The 22,901-nt window shown below is 39.2% G+C and overlaps 1 protein-coding gene across 1 annotated transcript in view; it reads right to left on the reverse strand.

The window, feature by feature from the left end:
* Positions 1 to 22,901, reverse strand: part of CUBN (cubilin) — a 260,122-nt gene that overhangs the window by 36,523 nt on the left and 200,698 nt on the right. The window contains exons 57-59 of the mRNA XM_055543913.1: positions 17,676 to 17,876; positions 15,018 to 15,147; positions 10,125 to 10,342 (exon numbers count right to left, since the gene is read on the reverse strand). Coding sequence (XP_055399888.1) covers positions 10,125 to 10,342; positions 15,018 to 15,147; positions 17,676 to 17,876 — 549 coding nt within the window. The remainder of the gene's footprint in view (positions 1 to 10,124; positions 10,343 to 15,017; positions 15,148 to 17,675; positions 17,877 to 22,901) is intronic.

Genomic DNA, 22,901 nt, shown 5'->3' on the forward strand with positions numbered 1-22,901 from the left:
CATCAAAAAATATCAAAAGATTTGAAACACTGCCAAAGGGGTAGTTTTTTGTAGGAAATGCTTGTTTAGCTAAAAACTTGAAGTTATAAGTGATGTTAGGTCTGTTACTTAAGAAAATCCATTCTCCTAATGCTGAATTTCAGAAGGCAGAGAAAACATAAAAATTTTTAAAACTCCAGACACTTTAACGCGCAGCAACACTACTTAGAAGTATGACTTTTCTCATCATTGACAAAGTCAGAAGCTAGAAAGAAATGAGAAAATGTTCTATTTAGAGAGAGCAGGATTAAGAGCAGTGTGCCATTCAATAGTCATAATATAAGTTACAATAGAAACGATGTGAAATTCATCAATCCAGACCAAATATACAATAGCGTCTAATAATGTAAACAAGGGCATGGAATTGTTTTGTTGTTCTCAATGATACATTAGATTGCACATTATACTATTGATATTTAAATTGTATGACTCTGATGGCAGAGCTATTTAATGGACACAGGGATTATTTGCCCAATTCTGCTCAAGATGTGCTAAGAGACCCTGCCAAGTCAATTTCTATGTGACTCTGTTTCCCAGTTGGTAAACTAGAGCATATAGTAAGAATGCCAATTGGGGATATAGCATAAAAATAAATGCCCAAATTCCTTAATTTTGCTGGAATTTTGTGAAAGTGAAATTCGCTCAGTTGTGTCTAGCTCTTGGTGATCCCATGGTCTATACAATCCATGGAATTCTCCAGGCCAGAATACTGGACTGGGTAGCCTTTCCCTTCTCCAGGGGATCTTCCCAGCCCAGGGATAAAACCCAGGTCCCCCACATTGCAGGCGGATTCTTTACCATCTGAACCACAAGGGAAGCCCAAGAATACTGGAGTGGGTAGCCTATCCCTTCTCCAGGGGATCTTTTCAACCCAGGAATTGAACCAGGGTCTCCTGCATTGCAGGTGAATTCTTTACCAATTATGAGCCATGAAAATTTTGAGAAATTTTTACTAAACTGGAGGCTATAATTTGGAGGTAGAGATTTTTGTTATATAGAAATTTATTACCCTTATATTCCAATGCAATTATATTCCACATACTTGTGCTAATTCTTTACCATTATGCCGTGCAAAGCTGATATGATAGATGTGATGTTTATCAACATTAGAAAGATAGTGGCTTTTTATTGTATGTGTGTATATGTAGACATAGAAATATATGTATTACTTAAAATATAAATACTACAAATATATATTATGTATAATGTATTTATGATGTAAAATATATTCATATAAATATATCACATAAATATAAAATTTTGCTATAATACATTATTTATAAACAGTATATTTTAGTAAAAAATATATTTTCCTTTCCTTATGGTAAGGAGGAAGCAGTGACTCTTACTACAATATTTATATAGTAATAGTAAATTAAACTGGCAGTTCAGATGGTAAAGAATCTGCCTGCAGTGTGGAAGATCTGGGTTCAATCCCTGCGTTGGGAAGATCCCCTGGAGAAGGGAATGACAACTCTCTTCCATATTCTTGCCCGGAGAATCTCATGGGCAGAGGAGCCTAGTGGACTACAGTCCATGACAATTAATTGCAAAGAGTCAGACACAACTGAGCGACTAACACACTGTCATTAGTAAATTAAATGCTCTATTTAGGACTAAGTACAAATTGGAAAGCAGGCAGAGTCAAATGAGAAGATGAGAATGAAGAAAAATATCAATAGTTCTATCTCTCCAAAGAGTGAGGAAAGAAATGACTTGCTTTTGAGAAAACTCACCCCCAGAATCTCTCGTCATCCTGAGTATGTTTACTGATCTATGTGGAAACCATGTGGGCAGATGAGAAAAAGGATGAATTTAGGAGACAGTCCTACCTGATTCCAAGGTTGGCTTTACTTCTTACGAATTCTTTGACTGCAAGCAAAGTACTTAATCTCCTAACTTCTCTTTTCCTCCCTTCGAAAATGGGATAATCCATTCTGTCTCATGGGTGGTTGTGAGGATCAGATGAGAAAACCCATGCAAAGCACCTCTTGTAGAAGCTTAGTGACAGGTGGACAACCAGGACATCTTCACCTGGGAGTGAGCTGAAATTAAAGCTCCCACACAAAGGTAACAGAACAAAGAGAAGAATATAGTCCCTGATAATGTTTTATCTCTAAACAACTGATTTACAACCAAAGAATCTTCTTCAGTGTTTATGCTGACCAGGCATAAACAAGACAGCCTGCTTGTATGTTCCTGGAAATACTATATCAAAGCCAGGACCAGTGAATAAGGATAATGATTATTACAGGAAACCTATGCTTATAAATAATTTAACCCCAAACACCCAGTTGTCTGATGAGGTGTGCATTTTTAGAAGGGCTGGAGTGGTTTTGGATATGCAGAATAACTGTTTGCTAGCTTCTTGTTTTTTTCAGTGCTTTTCAAAGTGTTATAATTTACTATTAACTCAGTTTTATCACTGAGATTGGTTTTCACAATGCCATCTGGTTTTATTTTCCCAATGACAACCCTATCCTTCAAGGGGCAGCAATATGATCATTCAAGAGGGGGGTGGAGAGTGAGAACACAGACTGATACTGGAATACATTTTAATAAAAACCTTTCCCTTTTTTTGGATGATCTGGCTTTGGTATGGTTTTGGTGAACTAAGCATTTGGTGGTTTCTTTAGCATATTTCCACATCCAGGACTCAGCAAAAAACCCTTGTCAATAAAACCCACAAAAGAGAAACCTTGCCTTTGACATCATCTCCCAAGAGGAACCTAATCACCAGTGAAAGCTGCAATACTTAAAAAGAGCAGAAATAAGCTTAGTTGAGCTTTCTGCAAATGGGTTTACAGTTTCAGCTCATCTCATTGTCAGACTTCATCAGGGGGAGCAAATGACTTTAAGAACAGACAAACAACACTGCTTTCGCGTAATATCCCCATTACTGCTAAACCGAGGGTTACCTAAGTAGTGGCTTACAAAATTATTCACTTTGTAATTCAACTACCTTATTGTAATTGTACTTTTAAAAGTAATGTCATCTGGCAGCTAATATCAGGCTGCTGCTGCTGCTGCTAAGTCGCTTCAGTCGTGTCCGACTCTGTGTGATGCCATGGACTGCAGCCTACCAGGCTTCTCGGTCCATGGGATTCTCTGGGCAAGAACACTGGAGTGGGTTGCCATTTCCTCCTCCAATGCATGAAAGTGGAAAGTGAAAGTGAAGTCACTCAGTCGTGTCTGACTCTTAGCGACCCCATGGACTGCAGCCTACCAGGCTCCTCCATCCATGGGATTTTCCAGGCAACAGTACTGGAGTGGGGTGTCATTGCCTTCTCCCATCAGGCTGCTAGGGAGGACCAAAGAGACACAGAAACAGTGCTAGTGTTGCTAAATGTTTTTATTTATTATTTTTTTTAATGTTTAGCCATAGAACTTTAGAACGCCTCTCAAAGTCCAAACTTAACACCAAAACTATGAAATTTACAAATAACTAGAAGCAAAAATCTGAATTTGAGATGTTGTTACATTTGCCTCCATTTGTTGTAGTTTTATTTTCCATCTTTGGGGCCCCAGGCTGTCATCAGTTTTCTCTGTATACCTTTCCATCTCTCCTGTCCTCTTACAAGTTACTCTTGTTCAACTGCCTCAACTTCTTCCCACCACTGCCACCTGTTTTCTTGCAGCACATCTGAGAGACAGTTTCCAAATATTAAGGAGTGAGTGTGAAGTTGCTCAGTCGTGTCTGACTCTTTGTGATCCCATGGACTGTAGTCTACCAAGCTTCTCTGTCCATGGGATTTTCCAGGCAAGCATACTGGAGTGGGTTGCCATTTCCTTCTCCAAATATTAAGACAGCAGGTAAAAATCAAGAGACCAGACACACATGACCCGAGTGCTGAGTCTGACCTAATTAAGGATGAAAGTCATCCAGTTCACTACCCCGAGTAATAGCAGAACTGTCTGTACCACGACTCCATGTTGAGAATGAGATGAATCTAGATATAATATAATGTATAACACATACATAGAATACATAATGTAATGTAACTTTACATTTATCCATCTATTCTTTAATTCATTCATATAGCCAATATTGATGGAGTAATACCTATGTGCTAGGTGTCTGCTGGGTGTGCTAAGTCACTTCAGTTGTGTCTGACTCTTTGCTATCCTACAGACTGTATGTAGCCCGCCAGGCTCCTCTGTCCATGGAATTCTCCAGGCAAGCATACTGGAGTGGGTTGCCAAACCCTTCTCCAGGGGATCTTCCCAAGCCAGGGATTGAACCTGTGTCTCTTTCTTCTCCTAGATTGGCAGGCAGGTTCTTTACCACTAGCCACCCAGGAAGCCCAGGTGTCTGCCAGGCTTTGGAATTTTATTGGAATTTAGCTTCTGATTTTGGCGTTAAGTTATAAAACATACTTTAGGGTTTGCTGGTTAGATTTAAGTACATGGTGAATATAAAAGAACATGAAATAATTGCACCCAGGAGTGCTGCTGTTGATAATAATGACCCTATCTCCCCTCCTCTGCCTTAGACAGAGAGTGGGGTAGGTCATAGAACCTTATATAAATTCAGCACTTTAATATTACTTTCTGATATATATCAGTCCTCTTTGACATCTCAGGTACTTTACAGAAATTACCTACTGTATCCCCATCAAATTCTTGAAAGACAGAATATAGTAATAATTCAAGTTGATCTTTTTTTAGTGGATAAAAGCTGAACATAGTCACTAAACTTGTTTTCTTAAGTAATGTATTCTGCAGCACTTTAGCATGTACTGACTATGGTCCAACACAGTCAGTATACATACTTTGAATCACTGATTCTCGTGCCTAATGTGATGAGCATGTCAAAAACAGACTGACTGGACAGTACTCTGGTGTGAGATCAGTAAAATAAGAAGAAAAGGGGGCTTTGATGACTTAAAAGCATGTCTGCGGATCTGAAATGTTGGGTGAGTGACTTAGGTAAGCACAGCCAGGGTGGAAGCAAACCTGGCGATGAAGGGGGCGCAGAACAAAACAAGCAGAAGTGGACAGAATAATGGATACTCACGAGTGTCAGTTGTGCCCTGTGGGGCTTGCCCACTTCAGCACAATCCATAGGACTGATGCCTGTTTAAACTTCATGGGATTACAGATACCCCTGACAACTGGATGAAAGATTTGTCTTCTTTCCAGAGAAGGGCTCAGATCTGCAGATAATTTCAGATATCCACAGATCCCAGGAGCTCAGGATGACTAGGTTCCTGGTTATCGGTTACCCAGAATCACTTATTCATGTAGAGTAGGACTGATGGGGAAAGTGAGAAGGCAGGTGTCCTTCACAGGAAGGTGTCCGCCCCCAGGAAGGGCTGACTTTGCTTCCTCCTTACCTTCCACTCCATGCAAGTGGCCCTTCATAGCGGAACTCCATTAAAAAGGAGACCCGATTTTACCACATAATTCATTAGCAACAAACCAGGGGGATATTTCCCTCAAATTTGTTCTGACCTATTAGCAATATAAATATAACACATGTACAAGGAGAAGTTGCCTAATGATTACAAAATTGTATGAGTCGGCACTTAACTGACTTCTGGAAAATTATAGCAGATTTATATAAAGTATTGTCAAGTGTTACTTTGGCCACCTCATGCGAAGAGTTGACTCATTGGAAAAGACTCTGATGCTGGGAGGGATTGGGGGCAGGAGGAGAAGGGGACGACAGAGGATGAGATGGCTGGATGGCATCACTGACTTGATGGACGTGAGTCTGAGTGAACTCCGGGAGTTGGTGATGGACAGGGAGGCCTGGCGAGCTGCAATTCATGGGGTCGCAAAGAGTCGGACATGACTGAGCGACTGAACTGAACTAAACTGAACTGATTGTCAAGTGTGGAAGTGAAATAGCAAATTTCTAAATCTCTAGGGTTTAGGTCAAGATGAACGAAAGTGAGCTGCTGCTGACTAAAATGGCGTCCATTTCACATCAATTATTTATTCAGGGAAAACACTGCTTTCCAGGCTAAACCAACAGTTTTTGAAACAAAAATACGCTGTCCCATCCATAAAGTCATTTTTTTTCTCTCTTTACAGAATGCTCAGGGCAGTTTGAAATGGATGACACTGAGGTGAAAAGTGCATTTTATTAGCCAAGCTTAAGATTTTTATCTAGACCTGTAGTGAAAATATCCTATAAACCCTAGAATTCATCATACCCTTAATGGTTCCTCTCCCTTTTCCTCACCAGAAACAACAAAAACCAAATCAAACTGAAAAGCTATGCAGAGCAAACAGTGAATTTATATGTATGGTCTTGAAAGGTTTTTAAGATCAAAACAATACAAAATTTTAATACTCAGGTGTTCAGTAAAAAAATAAAAAACCACTAAACATACTTAAAATTATTATTTAAATATTCCCAAGTGGCTGATGGCATTTATACATGAAGAAGAGGTGAGAGGGGAACTTCCCTGGTGGTCCAGTGGCTAAGATTCTGCTCTACCAATGCAGAGGGTGCATGTTCGATCCTTGGTCAGGGAACTAGATCCTGCATGCTACAACTAAAGATCCCATGTGCCACAACTAAGCCCCAGTGCAGCCAAATAAATATTTTTTAAAAAGGAAGAGGTGATGGGCATGCAGAGGTAGCACATGGCTGGTAAGGAATGAAACCACATTTCTGCTCTCTGCGTGTAAACATTCTCTCTGTGACCAGAGGAAAACAGTTATTGACTGAAAGTGTCCAATGTTTACAGGTAAGCAGGGGCTTTGACGGAAAAGGCAATGGCACCCCACTCCGGTACTCTTGCCTGGAAAATCCCATGGACGGAGGAGCCTGGAAGGCTGCAGTCCATGGGGTCGCTGAGGGTCAGACATGACTGAACGACTTCACTGTCACTTTTCACTTTCATGCATTGGAGAAGGAAATGGCAACCCACTCCAGTGTTCTTGCCTGGAGAATCCCAGGGACGGGGAAGCCTGGTGGGCTGCCATCTATGGGGTCGCACAGAGTTGGACACGACTGAAGCAACTTAGCAGCAGGGGCTTTGACAGTGCACGATTTTTCCTTCTGCACTACTTCAGTTCAGTAAAGTCACATAAAGTCCCAAAATGTCTTTTTGTAGCTGAGAAAAACATCATAATTCATGAGGTTAGGGAACACTGACTAAGCTTCTTGCAGATGACGACCATATAGAGTGCTTTAAGATGACTTCAATGATCATGTGAGAATATATTAGGAAAAAGAAAAACAATTTGAAAGCGGGTAGAATGAGCTACGGAGAAGGCAATGGCATGCCGCTCCAGTACTCTTGCCTGGAAAATCCCATGGACAGAGGAGCCTGGTAGGCTCCAATCCATGGGGTCACTAAGAGTCGGGCACGACTGAGAGACTTCACTTTCACTTTTCACTTTCATGCATTGGAGAAGGAAATGGCAACCCACTCCAGTATTCTTGCCTGGAGAACCCCAGGGACAGAGGAGCCTAGTGGGCTGCTGTCTAAGGAGTCGCACAGAGTCGGACACAACTGAAGCGACTTAGCAGTAGCAGCAGCAGAATGAGCTATGCAATTACATGTCATTTGATTCTAAAGTCTGTGCTAAAGGCATGGATAGATGAGTTCTTTTGTGCAAAAAAGCTTCAAAGGAAAGGAAAGTTTTTTTTTTCAAAATAGCCTTCCGTGTTTTGTATGCCATTTCACTTAGGCAATTCTATTAAGGCAATGAATGCTCCCTGTCTACCCATAAGACTTGCTTTCAAGTTATTGTTGATACAGCTAAGTAGGGTTTCTGATTTTCTGATTCCATTTGTCACAATGTCTGCGTTTTATTGGGAAGACTTCAAAACACAAATGTCTAATTGCTTCCCTCGAGAAATGCATGACAAAAATCACATACCAAATGTAAAGAAGGTGAAGGTAAGCTCCGATTGCTATCAGAGGCATGAAGAAGGTTTGGCACAACATGGGGTAAACAGAAAGAAAGAGTTTGAACACTGAGGTAGAATTATTATAGAAAACGCCCCAGGTCTCTCTGAGTAGTCACAGTAAGTGATTTGTTTTGTGAGCTTTTTGTTTTTAGAACATTGATCACTTCTATATTCAAAGTGAAGAATCAGAACACTTCCCAGAATCAGATATAAATGACCTTAGACTGTGCCACTGATGCTACAAGTACAGATAAACAGAGAACTGGTTAGCTACTTTATATTTTAATGAACTTAAAGTTCTAAGCTAAAATGGATAACCAACAAGGACCTACTGTATATTTCAGGGAACTCTGCTCAATGTTATGTGGCAGCCTGGATGGGAGGGAAGTTTGGGAGAGAATGGATACATGTATATGTATGGCTGAGTCCCTTCACTGTTCACCTGAAATTATCACCACATTGTTAATTGGCTATGCCCCAGTACAAAATAGGGTTTCCCCGGCGGCTCAGATAGTAAAGAATCTGCCTGCAATGCAGGAGACCTTGGTTAAAACCCTGGGTAAGGAAGATCCCCTGGAGAAGGGAATGGCAAACCACTCCAGTATTCTTGCCTGGAAAATCCCATGGACAGAGGAAACGAATGGAGTCACAAAGAGTTGGATATGACTGAGCAACTAACCTTTTCAATACAAAATAAAAAGCTTTTTAAAAAAAGTTCTAAGCTCATATTTACAGATAATTATTTCTCAGAAGCAGTGCTATTACAGGGGTGCTATTTTTGATTGAGCCTCTCATCTGGATTTCTCTTTTACCTTTAAAGGGCTCCCTGATTACTACCTTGTGCCCAAATTGCTTCTCAAGCTTCAATTTCCTCCTGTATTTCTCCATTTAGATATCTCATAGGCCTTCCAACCCAAAATGATCCAAACCAAATATAATATTTCTTCCCTAAACCTCAGCCTCCTAAGGCACCACTAACTAGCGAAAGAAAGTGAAAGTGTTCGTCACTTAATCATGTCTCACTCTTTGCAACCCCACGGACTATAGCCTGCCAGGCTCCTCTGTCCATGGAATTCTCCAGGCAACAATACTGGAGTGGATTGTCATTCCCTTCTCCAGGGGATCTTCTCAACCCAGGGATCAAACCTCGGTCTTCGACATTGTAGGCAGATTCTTTGCCCTTTGAGCCACTAGGGAAGCCCCTACTAACCAGCGAGCTACCCACAAAAAGTCATTCTCAACTCATGTCCTTATGAATAAGCATCAAGTTCCCAACACTGTACTTCCAGAGTATTATACCTACTGAGTATCTCTGAGATTTTTCACCTTTCCTTCTGTTTCTATTTGCCCTGTGTTAGTTTGAGCTTTCAACCTTCCTCATCTAAAATTCTGTAATGAGCTTCTTCCTTTACAGGTTAATGAGTCCTCAGAGTCTTTCTCAGTTTCCTGGATAGCTCAGTTGGTAAAGAATCTGCCTGCAATGCAGGAGACCCTGGTTCGATTCCTGGGTCAGGAAGTTTCCTTAGAGAAGGGATAAGCTACCCTCTCCAGTATTCTTGGGCTTCCCTGGTGGCTCACATGGTAAAGAATCCACCTGCAATATGGGAGACCTGGGTTTAATCCCTGAGTTGGGAAGAACCCCTGAGGAGGGATAGGCTACCCACTCCAGTATTCTTGCCTGGAGAATCCCATGGACAGAGAAGCCTTGTGGGCTACAGTTCATGGGGCTGTAAAGAGTTGGACACAACTGAACGGTTAAGCACACAGCACCAAGCCTTTCTCTACCCTGCTACCACTATGATGCTTCTAGAAGCAGAGTCTGGACATGCATTACTTAAAATTCTCCCAGGTTCTTCACCATTTTAAGGATAAAGTCAACGCAGGCCACAAGGCCTTTTTTTTTTTTTTTTTTTTTTGATCTGGCCCTTGCTACCTACAGGCTCAACTCCCACCATTTTCATGGGTGATAATGAGACTCAAGTCTCATTTGAGATGGTGCTGTAAACAGACTTCATCTTTAAATAGTAGAGAGACACATTTGTTGAGTCATTTTTTTTCACTCAAGATATCTTATATGTAATTTTTAAAACCAAAATTTTATGTGACATATTCCTCTAAACTTAAATGAAGAGCAACTTTAGACAGGTGAAAAAAAATTAAAGCAGAACAGTAACAGTTATAAAAAACAGATTTACAGGTCCAAAATTCTTACCCAATGTCTGCCGGAAAGTTATCCTCCAACCTCTTGCTGTTTGAATTGAATCTGTCTTGAACACCAGGAACATACTATTATTGCTGCTCCTAATACTTGGTGGAAGGTTGGAGCCACAGAATTGGCCGAGAAGGGGATCGCTGATGTTAGAACCGTCGTAAACTGCCAAGTAGTCTTCAGAGCAGGAAGCCGAGGGAACCACATCAAAATCATTGAACCTGTGAAATGAACCTTGTTAATAGTGATGTTCTCCATTTGTACTTCCATTAAATTATAGCTTTAGCTCTTATTTTTTAAAAAAAGATAGGACAAAGGTTAATGAGCATCCACGATTCATTTACTAGGAAACATTAGAAATAATATACTATTTTACTGATCAGTTCAAAAGTTTAGAGGAAATTTTTTGAGAGACTAGAATATGGCAAATAGATGGAGAAACAGTGGGAACAGTGAAAGACTTTATCTCTTGGGGCTCCAAAATCACTGCAGATGGTGACTGCAGCTATGAAATTAAAAGACTCTTGCTCCTTGGAAGTAAAGTTATGACCAACCTAGACAGCATATTAAAAAGCAGAGATATTACTTTGCCAATAAATGTCCATCTAGTCAAAGCTATGGTTTTTCCAGTAGTCAAGTATGGATGTGAGAGTTGGACTATAAAGTTGAGTGCCGAAGAATTGACGCTTTTGAACTGTGGTGTTGGAGAAGACTCTTGACAGTTCCTTGGGCTGCAAGGAAATCCAACCAGTCCATCCTCAAGGAAATCAATCCTGAATATTCATTGAAAGGACTGAGGCTGAAGCTGAAACTCCAATATTTTGTTCACCTGATGCAAAGAACTGACTCATTTGAAAAGACCCTGATGTGGGAAAGATTGAAGGCGGGAGGAGAAGGGGACGACAGAGGATGAGCTGGTTGTATGGTATCACTGACTCAGTGGACATGAGTCTGAGTAAACTCCTGGAGTTGGTAATGGACAGGGAGGCCTGGCATGCTACAGTCCATGGGATTGCAAAGAGTTGGACACAATTGAGTGACTGGACTGAACTGAACTGATGATAAGCTTTTGGAATATACAGATGAGTAAGACACAGCTCTGGATTTCCAGGATTTTATAGTCAAGGACATAGTAAGTCTCTTTGACATTAAGCTTTGACAAGCTGAACTGATACTCATTTATCATTTGAGCAACACTTTAGTTTCCCAGTCTCATTAAAAATACGGTATTTATTCTGCTCCCTTGTTACTTTTGTGACATCAAGTGGTACTATTATCCTATTCTTTATTTATGAAAAGGATGCTAATATAACAGAGTGGGAAAATGCTGGTTTGAGAAGCAGAGCTTCATTTGCATTCTTACACTCTGTTTCTTTTAAAACAGACTTTATTCTAAGGTTAAATGAAGCTATATATAACTAAAACCAAACTAGGGTACCTGGGATAAGTAAGTCATGTCCAACTCTTTGCGACCCCATGGACTGTAGCCTACCAGGCCCCTCTGTCCATGGGATTTTCCAGGCAATAGTACTGGAGTGGATTGCCATTTCCTTCTCCAGTGGATCTTCCTGACCCAGGGATCAAACCCAAGTCTCCCGCATTGTAGACAGACACTTTACCGTCTGAGCCACCCAGGACGACCTGGCATAAAGAAGATGCTAAAAAAAAAAAAAAGAAAGAAAAGGAAAAGAACAGACCCAACAAAATATTATTATTTCTGTGATTTTGAAAACCAGGAATATGAAATAAGTTATTCCTCAGAAAAAAAAAATATAAGAAACCAATGGTACAAAAGAATGAATTAAACTCTCTTGCATCTCACTTTACTGAGGTAAGCAGTAATTCACATTTCAGATCACTGTAGTCATCATGGGCATGTTACCACTCATCCCAGCTCTGGACCTTCCTGACATTTATTAGGATTGTCTTTTTGTGACAGACACTAGAGGTCTGACATGGCCCTAAGAGATATTTTGGCCCCAGAAATGTAAACAGTTGTCATGCATATTCCTTTTGGAAGAAGTTTTAAGAACTACTACTCAATTTGCACACTGCCTTCCACTGCAGTGATGATCATGGAAGCAAAAGTAAAATGAGTCTCCATCAACCTGGGTGACTGAATGACCATGTTAGGAGGTGACTCCTTGTTAGACAACTCTGGACACACTCATACAAGTGAGAGAGAAACTTGCTGAGTTAAGCTACTGTGCTTTGGAGTTGTTTGTTACCACTTATAACCTATCCTGATGGATACATCCCTGACTTTTCTTTTTATTGCCTAACATAGGATTTCTTTTCTTTTTTATTGAAGTATCATTGATTTACAATGTTGTGTTAGTTTCTGATGTACAGCAAAGTGAACCAACTATTTATGTATATATTCTCCTAGATTTTCTTCAGAATTATGGTGGGTTTATTATAGCTTTTTAAAAAAAATCTATTTAAGTTATTTGATATCATGTCATTATTTTGATAGGTTCTTCTTCTGTCTCAGGTGTTTTTGTTATCTGGTGGGTTGTTTGTTTTTTTGTGTGTTTTTGCTAGCCTCTATTCAGTTCAGTTCAGTTGCTCAGTTGTGTCCAACTCTTTGCGATTCCATGGACTGCAGCACGCCAGGCCTCCCTGTCCATCACCAACTCCAGGAGTTTACTCAAATTCATGTCCATTGAGTTGGTGATGCCATCCAACCATCTCCTACTCTGTCATCCCCTTCTCCTCCTGCCTTCAATCTTTCCCAGCATCAGGGTCTTTTCAAAGGAGTCAGTCCTTTGCAACAGGTGGCCAAAGTATTGGAGTTTCAGCTTCAGCATCAGTCCTTCCAATGAATATTCAGGACTGACTTCATCTAGGATGGACTGGTTTGATCTCCTTGCAGTCCAAGGGACTGTCAAGAGTCTTCCCCAACACCAAAGCTCAAAAGCATCAATTCTTCAGCATTCAGTTTTCTTTATAGTCCAACTCTCACATCCATACATGACTACAGGAAAAACTATAGCCTTGACTAGACGGACCTTTGTAGGCAAAGCCTCTGTAATAAATAGCATATAATATGGAATACTTGTTTAAATATCTCATGATTAGAGAGGATTAAGAAAAAATGATACAGTATGTTAAAATGATACAATATGTTTTGGTTGGATGAATGTTTTCAAACTGATGATAAAGATCAAGATGAAAAGTTTCTTAATTTTCTTTAACCATGTGCAACATTTAATGTTCCTGTAATAGAAGAGGGTAAAACAATTACTAGATAACTTCCAAAAATACTTTTTTCATTCTTACTTTCTATAGACAATACATTTATTTTCCACAACATGAATCCATGAAGAAAGATAAAAACCTGAATTTCCAGGAGGGATTCAAAGCTTTTTCGGGTTTGTATCATTTTCCCATGACAGCACAGAAAGTATCTGGAAAAATCCGTTAACCCAGAAAACCTCATGAAGCTGGCCTATTTTGAGAGCCTTGAAAAATTTGTTTTACTGCAGTCTACAACTTCTGCAGTACCTAAAATAGTATCTGTTTCATAGAATATAGTTTCTTAGAAAGAATACAATAAATAGTTTTCCAGACATACTGTTCTGACCTTTGACTATGGTGAGCCCCAGGGCCTATATATATATTATAGCATATGCTATAATCCTACACGTGTGAGAATCAAATATTGGGAAATGATGTCAAATGACAAGAACTATCCCTTAAGCTTCCATTCTTAGCAGGTGATCCCTTCACAGACCTCTTGCTCCTGGCCATCTGGCAGTTGTTGTTTATGCTTTTGTTCTGAGGACTTAGAGGGTTTTTGGCTTTGGGCCATGGCGTCCTTAAACAGTCTCAGGTGGGAGCTGCAGTGTTCTTCAGGATCCGGCCTGTAGCCCCTCCCCTGATGACACCCGTCTTACAGTCCAAGGACCCATTTGATATGTGAGTCTCTGGAGGTAAACTGCAGAGAGTTTATGACTTGGGGGAGAGAATGTGATCACAGTCATATAGGAGGAACAGAGGTAGGAAGAGTCCTAGCCCATTAAGTGTCTATAAAAAAATTCTATATTGCCATAAACTACAGCAACTTTCAGAGTTTTCCACCACATGCTATATATCACTGAAACACAGGAGTTAGAAATATATTATCTTGGATGACAATAATTGTGAACTTTATCACTTGGAGAACTGCAGGTTACTTTCCTTTAATCAGTCTTGTTGGAAGTAGGCAGGATCAGGGGAGAATTTACTGATGATATAAGATACCTTGTTGAGCATCAGCTTAGAAATATTCTGAAACAGGAATAAAATGAATTTCTTAAGTAGTTAGAAAATTTATCTTTCGAGAGAGCATATGGAAGGATAAAGGACATGTTTTGGGGAGGAAATCTGATAAGGATTTTTTTGACTTTTCATTTAATAGTGTATCACTTTGGAAAAGTTATGTGATACTCCTGAGCTTCAGTTTTCTCTTCAGTACAGTGAGATTAATAATATATATCTCATATGATGGTATGAAGAACTAAATAAGAGAATGGTGCAAGTGGTCATTGAAGTTCTTCATGTATTATATGTCTCCAAAATGAAAATTGCTTTCTCTTGCCCTCCCCACACCCTTTGAGATAGGCTTATAACATTGCACCCCATTATATAAACTCCTTTAAAACTGTTGGAAAACTCCAACAATTGTTTGAGCAGGTGGAGTGCCTGTTTTTCCCTGCATGACCACTGGATTGTGTGGAGGGTAGGGAGGCCATGTCCTAGGCTACCAGGACCACACCACAGATTCGAGTTCTCTTCCTCCGGATTCTCATACGTACCTCTGATGAGCATCAGTACTCTGCATCATTGAAGGAATATCTTCTCTGTAAACAGAGCTGAAACAGTTTTCTCAAGAAAGTAATGTGTCTTACGTACTTGAGCTGGATGACTCTGTTGCTCCTGACAGTGATGGTGTAAAGACAGTGCACGTTGTCAGGGTAGTTGGAGTAGGTATACAAAGGACTCCTGATGACTCCAGTGGAGAGATTGAACACACCACCACAGGCTGGGATAGAAGTGGGGGATATGCAGAGAATGATTATGACTCGAAGCAGAGGAAAGTCATTGTCAGACATTCTTTACTATGTTACCCCCAAGAGAGAATATAATCATTTGTCTTAGAGCAATATAAACCTCCCTTTATTGGGTTTACAAATAATTCATGCTTTTCCACTGCCATGGAGGGAAGAAACAGTAAGAAGCAGGGAAGAATGTTTCAAGGCGCCTCTTGGAATGGAATAAACCTGAGTCCAAAATAATGGCCAGTGTGAAGGTAATGAGAGAGAATGTTCCGTGTGTTGGAATAGAACCGTCCTTCTTTTACACTGAAGTGACAGATGCCAAGAGATGACAGTGATGGCTGGAAGTTTAGAGAAGGTGTCCTGAATGCAAGGCGCATCGTGGGCTTATGAACCCAGGAAGGACTGTGATCTCAACATCTTAAATAATATAGATTGGAGTCTCCTATGTCTGTGATAGAGTATTACAAGGTGATGTTCCAGAAATCACTTTTGGAATAATGGAGCTAAGTTTCCCTTTTGGGCTCACATGCATAACTCTTGGGTCCTGTGTATTTCTAGCTAGTCCTGAGACTGGTAAGGACCATATTCACACAAGTTTTACTGAAGAAACCAGGCCTATCCCTCGCCCTGAGGCCAGCAATTAATAGCCCACAACCCTTAGTTATTCCTACTAGGCAATAAAAGCTGTAAAAATGGAATGAAATTCCATTGTAAAAAAACATAGAATTTTTATTTGTTTGACCTTGTAAGTAAGAAGGATGAACTTGTATTACCCAGTGATGGAAAGTGTCCTATGCTCACTGCAGCAAGAAAGGTTTATATGTATTATATATTGTGATTCTAAAATTATAGTAAGGTTACTATACTCTGATGATATATTGTCAACAGATGTGTTCCATTTACTTCTGTTAGAAATGATAACCAAATAGTGGCTCCCATTTAAGGTTATAAAGGTTATTTATTTACTTGTCTATTTGTTTATTTTGTCTTAGCTGAGTCCACCTTGCAGAGAAAGCTATCCTCTATGCCCATAAGAATTCATGTGCTCCCCATTCCATCCCTCTGGGAATGGGGAGGGAGGAGGGAGGAGGGTTCAGGATGGGGAACACATGTATACCTGTGGCGGATTCATTTTGATATTTGGCAAAACTAATACAATTATGTAAAGTTTAAAAATAAAATAAAATTAAAAAAAAAAGAATTCATGTGCTGAGACTTCCTGGTACATCTGCAGTGAGTTAAATGTTAGATTTGTGTAGCCATTATTCTATTTAATCTTGTACACAATTATGTGGTCTCTGAAAACTATGCCTAAATAACTCCTAAATTTGTACATTGTCAGGATCTGAAATTTCAATATCAATAACCCTCTTTAAAGGAGACTCTCAGAATAGATAACATGAACCCTTTACACAGTGTTTTAGGAAAATGAGAGATTGAAGACTAGAAGAATATAAAGCAGGGAGGAAACTCTCCATAACACTAGCTGAAGCAAAAGAATAAAACAAACCACCCCTTATCCTTACTCAGCAGACAGCTGGGGGAAGGAATGTTCATGGCTCTGTGCCAACAGAACCCCAGAGCCACACAAAATCATACATTACAAATGGAGTCAGGACTTGGGTGGCAGCTAATGTGGACACATTGTGAAGGCCTTCTTCATGAGTAAATAAACATTTTCAGTCTCCTCTGTGGATGGGAACAATAATTTTTTTAAAAGAAAATGATTTGACTTTCTACCTTTAGCAACGGGTTTCGTCAAGTAAAGATCAAACAAACATTCTGCAAGATCTTTTTCTGGCCCATGTTATTATTGGAGTTGGGATGACATGGGGGAAAAAAATTTGCTGTTAGCAAACCAACGAAGTTTACTGCAGGAGAGGAAAAGACCATTCAAAACAGGGAAGTGGAGTCTTATGATTTTCAAACAAACATTGATCAAGCTGTCTACCAAAAACTGAAAAGATCTTGGTAGCTACAAAGATCTTTGTCCAATCTATGACTTCTCATCTTGCCTTTGATATAGAGAAGTTGCAAATTATCACATAGTTGAATACATCAACCTTTTTGTTTACTTGTGCTTTTTACATATTGCTAAAAAACAAACAAACAAACAAAACTCTTTCCTTCCAGGAGACTATAAAAACATCCCTTACATATTTTCTTAATTTATAAAGCATTGCCTTTCACCAGAGTTAAAGTCAAACAAGTTACTTTATGCTACATACAAACAACTAAAAGTGGCTATTCATTTAAAAAAAAATGATCAAAACTAAATCTCTATCTTCCATTTGGTTTTCAAAGAGTAGTTCTGTCAAAGTTTATGAAAAAGGGCCTCCCCATTTTAAAAAGGAAAATACCTAAGTATTTTTAGACCATGTATCTAATTAATAACGTTTTCCCTTAAAGTCTCTGAATCTTCAAGTTGGTCATGTATGAATCACAATTAAATCTGTGGAAATTGCTCAAGAAAGAAAAGAAAATTCCAAACTACATCATTACAGTCACTCACAAGTTATTCTATAGGAAAACTTGAATCCCAAGTCCGTGGTGTGTGCGTTTGAGTAGAAGTTAAGCAGCACTGGACCAGAGGTGGTGAGAGGGGACAGGCTGTCCTCCCCACACAGGGTCGCTAAAGGCGTGGAAGACAAGTTGTAACCCCTGATGATGTGCACGCCGTCGTTGACACAGCTTCCCGTTACTGCGGAGTGAGCTGTTCAGGGCAGGGAACAACCAGAAGCAACATAAATAATAATCGGAAGCAATGTAAACGATCACACAAAAATGTGAGGAAGATTCATGCAATTTACACAGAAATTAAAATCAACAGTCATTTTGATAAGTCACTATTTAACTCAGTTTCCTGAAGGTTACTTTCACCCTAGTTACAAAGTAAGCACAGGTATGAGGAAACAGGTAGACCTTCAAAAGAGGTAAATCCTATTTTGAAACAATCCAGAATTTTCTTTCTTATAAAATGACTCCTTTAATTCCATGATTATAAATAGGAGACAATTTTGCCTTCTGATTGACATCTGGCAATATCTGAAGGCATTTTTTTTTTTTGCTGTCATGTTGGGGTGTGCCACTGGCATGGAGGGGGTAGATGGATACTGCTAAATATGCTATAAGGCTCAGGGCAGCCACCCAGGCCCCCTGCCCTCCCACCACAAGAATGACTCCACCCCAAATGCTAAACTGCTGCTAGTGAGAAACTTGGCTGTAACAGTGAAGTTTATACACAGATAAGGGACTTCCACCATGAAGAGTGGCATAGAAATGCTTGTAACTGGGCACAAATCTATGTCAGTAGAGCTCTGCATATCACCTCACTGCATGAGATCAAAATATCACTGATTCTTCAATGGGAAGACACTTGGTGACAAAACCATAAGAAGATAATGATATTAAACACTTTTCCATAATCATAGGGGAACCAACTGAATATACAATCAAAATATACACAAAATTCTCAAGTGGAGTATAGTTAAATGCAACTAGATGATTGTCTTCTAGGGAGAGAAAAGAACTTAGTCAAAGTTCTTCAAGGAGCAAGATGTATTTCAAAGTTGAGATAATGGCCAGGTGGTAGCATTCAATCAGACATGTGAAAACTTGTCAGGAAAAGTAGTTCCCTGAAATGGAATGACACTGTTTACATGGACAAGAGCTCATGTCATGGGACAAGGCACTACAGCCACTTGAATTTGATCTTCAGTCTGTGATTTGATGAATATTTGCTATTGAAATCTTTAAGTATAAAATAATCCTCCATGATTTGTTTTTATGTCTATTTTCCATCCTCCTGAAAAACTGTAAAGCACATGTATTATTTGAAATGGGTAAAGCGCTATCTAATGTCTTGAAATACAACTTTTATCACATTATTCTGGGCTTCATTACAGAGAGCCATGTTCAATTCTGGATTTCATCATGATTCCATGAACTTGGAGAGAATTGAAAGTAAGCCAAGGATGAGTAATTGAGCAAATAATAGAAACTTGTGGAATTTAGATGCAGACTTCGATTTTCTTTCAGAGTCATGGAGAGGCAGAGATTTAAGAGAGGACTAGAAATAGTGGGAAATCCTTTTTGTTGAAATAGTATAATATTATAGATATGCTAAAGTCTTCCCAGTTAAATAGCAGAGGGCTCTCGGGAGAGGGATGTGAATTGGGGGCAGCTCTGAGTAGCTTCAGGCTGGACTCCTCAGTGGAGGACGATCCCCTGGGAAGGAGAAGCAGGTCCTGGTACAGAGATCAGCTTGGCAGAGTGTGAAGGTCAAGGTCTTGTCATGCAGGCAAGCAAGGGACCTCATACAACTATACCGTCTCTGCTGGAGCTTGAACAATTTGCATAAAACATCAACAGGAACCATTTCAGAAGAACCATTGCTCAATGCTTTCTAAAGTAGTGAATTGTGAAATGGGCCTACTTTTTGATTTCTTGAGAAACAATTGTGGAAGCAAAGAAGTGGTAAGTAGCTGCATAATGCCACTTAAAAAAAATTAGTTTAAATGGAAATGTGAACTAAGGTGAATGAAAGTCAATCATCCTGCTTCTTGGTAGGAAAAATGGGCAAAAGGAAAAAACAATCCGAAACCAAATTTTCTCTTGTTTTTCCTTTTGGCTTTCTATTATGCATAGCTTGTAAACCAGAACTTATAAGTTAATGAAGGAAAATTAAGGCAAATATTACATAGGATTTACCAACTGGCTGCTCTGGAAGTCTAGCTCTGTTACTTGTGGGACCTTTGAGACCATCTCTGGAAGACACAAAGCAGAAAACCTTTGCGCTGTTCTCCCCATTTTGTGTGTCAAGGGACTACTCTGTATTCAGTTCTTATCAAGAGATACTCTGGATCTGAGAAAAACTGAGTTTAGAATTTGCCTAGTAATTTTAATGATAGAGAAACCAAGACACAGAAGGCAAAGGTTTGCCTTAGGTTACCTCATCTGTGAAGTGTTTTTTTTTCTTCTATAAAGTTAAAAAAAGAAAAAAGGCCTATAATCCTCCTGGCACTTTGGAGGCATCTGCTTGGCCATGGGAATAATGAGAACAGAAAAATATACTTTTAGACTGTTCAATATTTGGGAAAGTAAAATGAGTACTTGATGACACCTGATTCCAAAATAAGTGTAAATATTAGAGGTTTCTCTCTCATACTTTCTCATATTTTGTCTGTTTTTGCTGTTTTCTTTTTGACCAAAGTAACATTTTGAATTTGTCAAATCTCTATTTTTATTTCACAGTTTTGGAAGGCACTGTTAAGAATACCCATTTTAGTCTTGAGGTAACTTTAAAAGTCTTGTAAGAGCTCAGGATGGGGAACACATGTATACCTGTGGAGGATTCATTTTGATATTTGGCAAAACTAATACAATTATGTAAAGTTTTAAAATAAAATAAAATAAAAATTTATTCTATGACTTTTGACTTTTCTAAAATTTTTATAGTTCAGTAGTGATCGTATAGAAAAGTATGTGGTTCATAGAATGACTAGTATTGGAAATGTAATAATAAGGAGAAAGAGAAACCTAGGCCAACATAAAATACCATAACATGCTTTCAGAGCAACTCAGTTTAGTAGAAAGTAGGTCAGTGAACATTTGTAACCTCTCTGTAGAAAAAGCTTCAAAAAGCCTTCAACTAGCCTGAAAGGTAAAATCTTTCCTAACCAGATGTCAGTGTTTAGTAGACAGCGTATGGACAAGGGTGTTTCCCTGTAGTATTTCATAGCCTGGAATAGCTCATTTTTTCCTTGACAAATTCAACTTTTGTGTCAATCGACCACCAAAAAAAAGCAGAAATAGAATGTTCATCTCCACCCAGTCAACACAGGCTTTGCTGGCTGCATGGACTCAGAAATACTTTGGACAGAATCTTTCAGAAACAGTTCTATGGCCTCTAGCAGCTAGGAAGACGGATGCCCCTATAGACAGGCTCTGATTTTTCTTGAGAGCAATTCTCTCTCCGTTTTACCACAATACACTGCACATGAATTCTTGAGGCTCATTTAGAAGTGGGTGGAAGGTTATTTTTACTGTAGCTAATGGATCTCTAACTTGCTGATGGTATTCAATGAACTATGGTATGGATATGATTAATGATAAGAATCTAATTACAAAATAAATCTGATTAATGTTGCCCTTTGGGGGAATCATCATGATTCATTTAATCTAAGCCAGAAAATGACTCACTAAGCAGTTTGGAAATGCTGAGTACATGTAACACTAGAAATGTCACAAGACATCATCATAAGGATATGATCTTATACAAAGAGTAATCTTTTCAACTGGGTGATTCTGAACAAATCCATCAGTAAAGAAGAAATCACTGAATCTGGAAAAACCAAATATCTGTTCGCAGGTGACTCACATTAAGGGTGTATCTGGAGATCCTGACTGGTGGCACCAAAAAGAACAAAACAATGGCCACTCTGGGACTTCCCTGGTGGTCCAGTGGTTAAGACCCTGAGCTCCTAACATAGGGGGCTCAGATTCTATCCCTCGTTGGGGAACTAGATTCCGCATGCTGCAGCTAAGACCCAGTGCAGCCAAATAAATAAATTTAAATAATAAATATTTTTTACATGGCCACTCTGATGAATTATCATTCACAAGATATGTTTCTACAGGCACAATCTGACTTTCACAAGTACTATTTTATATTTTTGCAAAAATTACAGTGATTATCAGAAAGATTAAGTAGTTTGTACAAGTCATGTCATAAGCAAGTGGCCATTCTGGCATTGAAACCCGTCCTAAAATATTAAAATACCCCCCATCCCAGGTCAGGTAGTCCACAGTAAGCTCAGCCCTTTACCCTACCTGGTCAACTAAACTCAGGGAGTTACTGTTCACCCTAAATAAAGGTTGCCTTCTAATCATACACATACCATTGGTTTTGGCAGTGCTGTGTGTGGCTATTTTATACAGTATATTTGACAGCATCATCTTTTTTTAGTCTAAATTATATCGCCTATGACATTCTTGTGTTTATGGAATTTAATGAGAACAAATGCATATATAGGTGCACAATCCAAGCCACATGTTTCTCCCCATCTTATTAAAATAACTTTGTCTCAATTATAAAAATAATAGAAAAGGTATAATGTATGGTAATGAATTTAATTAGACTCATCATGGGTGTTCTTTGGAAGGAATGATGCTAAAGCTGAAACTCCAGTACTTTGGCCACCTCATGCGAAGAGTTGACTCATTGGAAAAGACTCTGAGGCTGGTAGGGATTGGAGGCAGGAGGAGAAGGGGACGACAGAGGATGAGATGGCTGGTTGGCATCACCGACTCGATGGACGTGAGTCTGAGTGAACTCCGGGAGTTGGTGATGGACAGGGAGGCCTGGCGTGCTGCGATTCATGGGATCGCAAACAGTCAGACACGATTGAGCGACTGAACTGAACTGAACTGATCATGGTGATCATTCTGAAATATATATAAATATTAAACCATTACACTGTACCCCTGAAACCAATATAATGTTACATGTTATACTTCAATTTTTTAAAAAGTTTTTGATAGTTTTTAACTCATAAAAGAAAACAGAAAGGTATAAAGAAGGAAATAAATATCACCTATCAATCTATGACACCATAGTAACAACTTTTAAAGAACTGCTTAATAGCCTTACAGATTTTATTCCTACACTTCATTTTAAATTAAAAAATTGGATCTTTTATATAAACTGCTTTACCTTCCCCTAATATGAATACTTTAT

The sequence above is a fragment of the Bubalus kerabau genome, chromosome 13 (genome assembly GCF_029407905.1).
Source record: "Bubalus kerabau isolate K-KA32 ecotype Philippines breed swamp buffalo chromosome 13, PCC_UOA_SB_1v2, whole genome shotgun sequence".
In the NCBI taxonomy this organism is placed as follows: domain Eukaryota; kingdom Metazoa; phylum Chordata; class Mammalia; order Artiodactyla; family Bovidae; genus Bubalus; species Bubalus kerabau.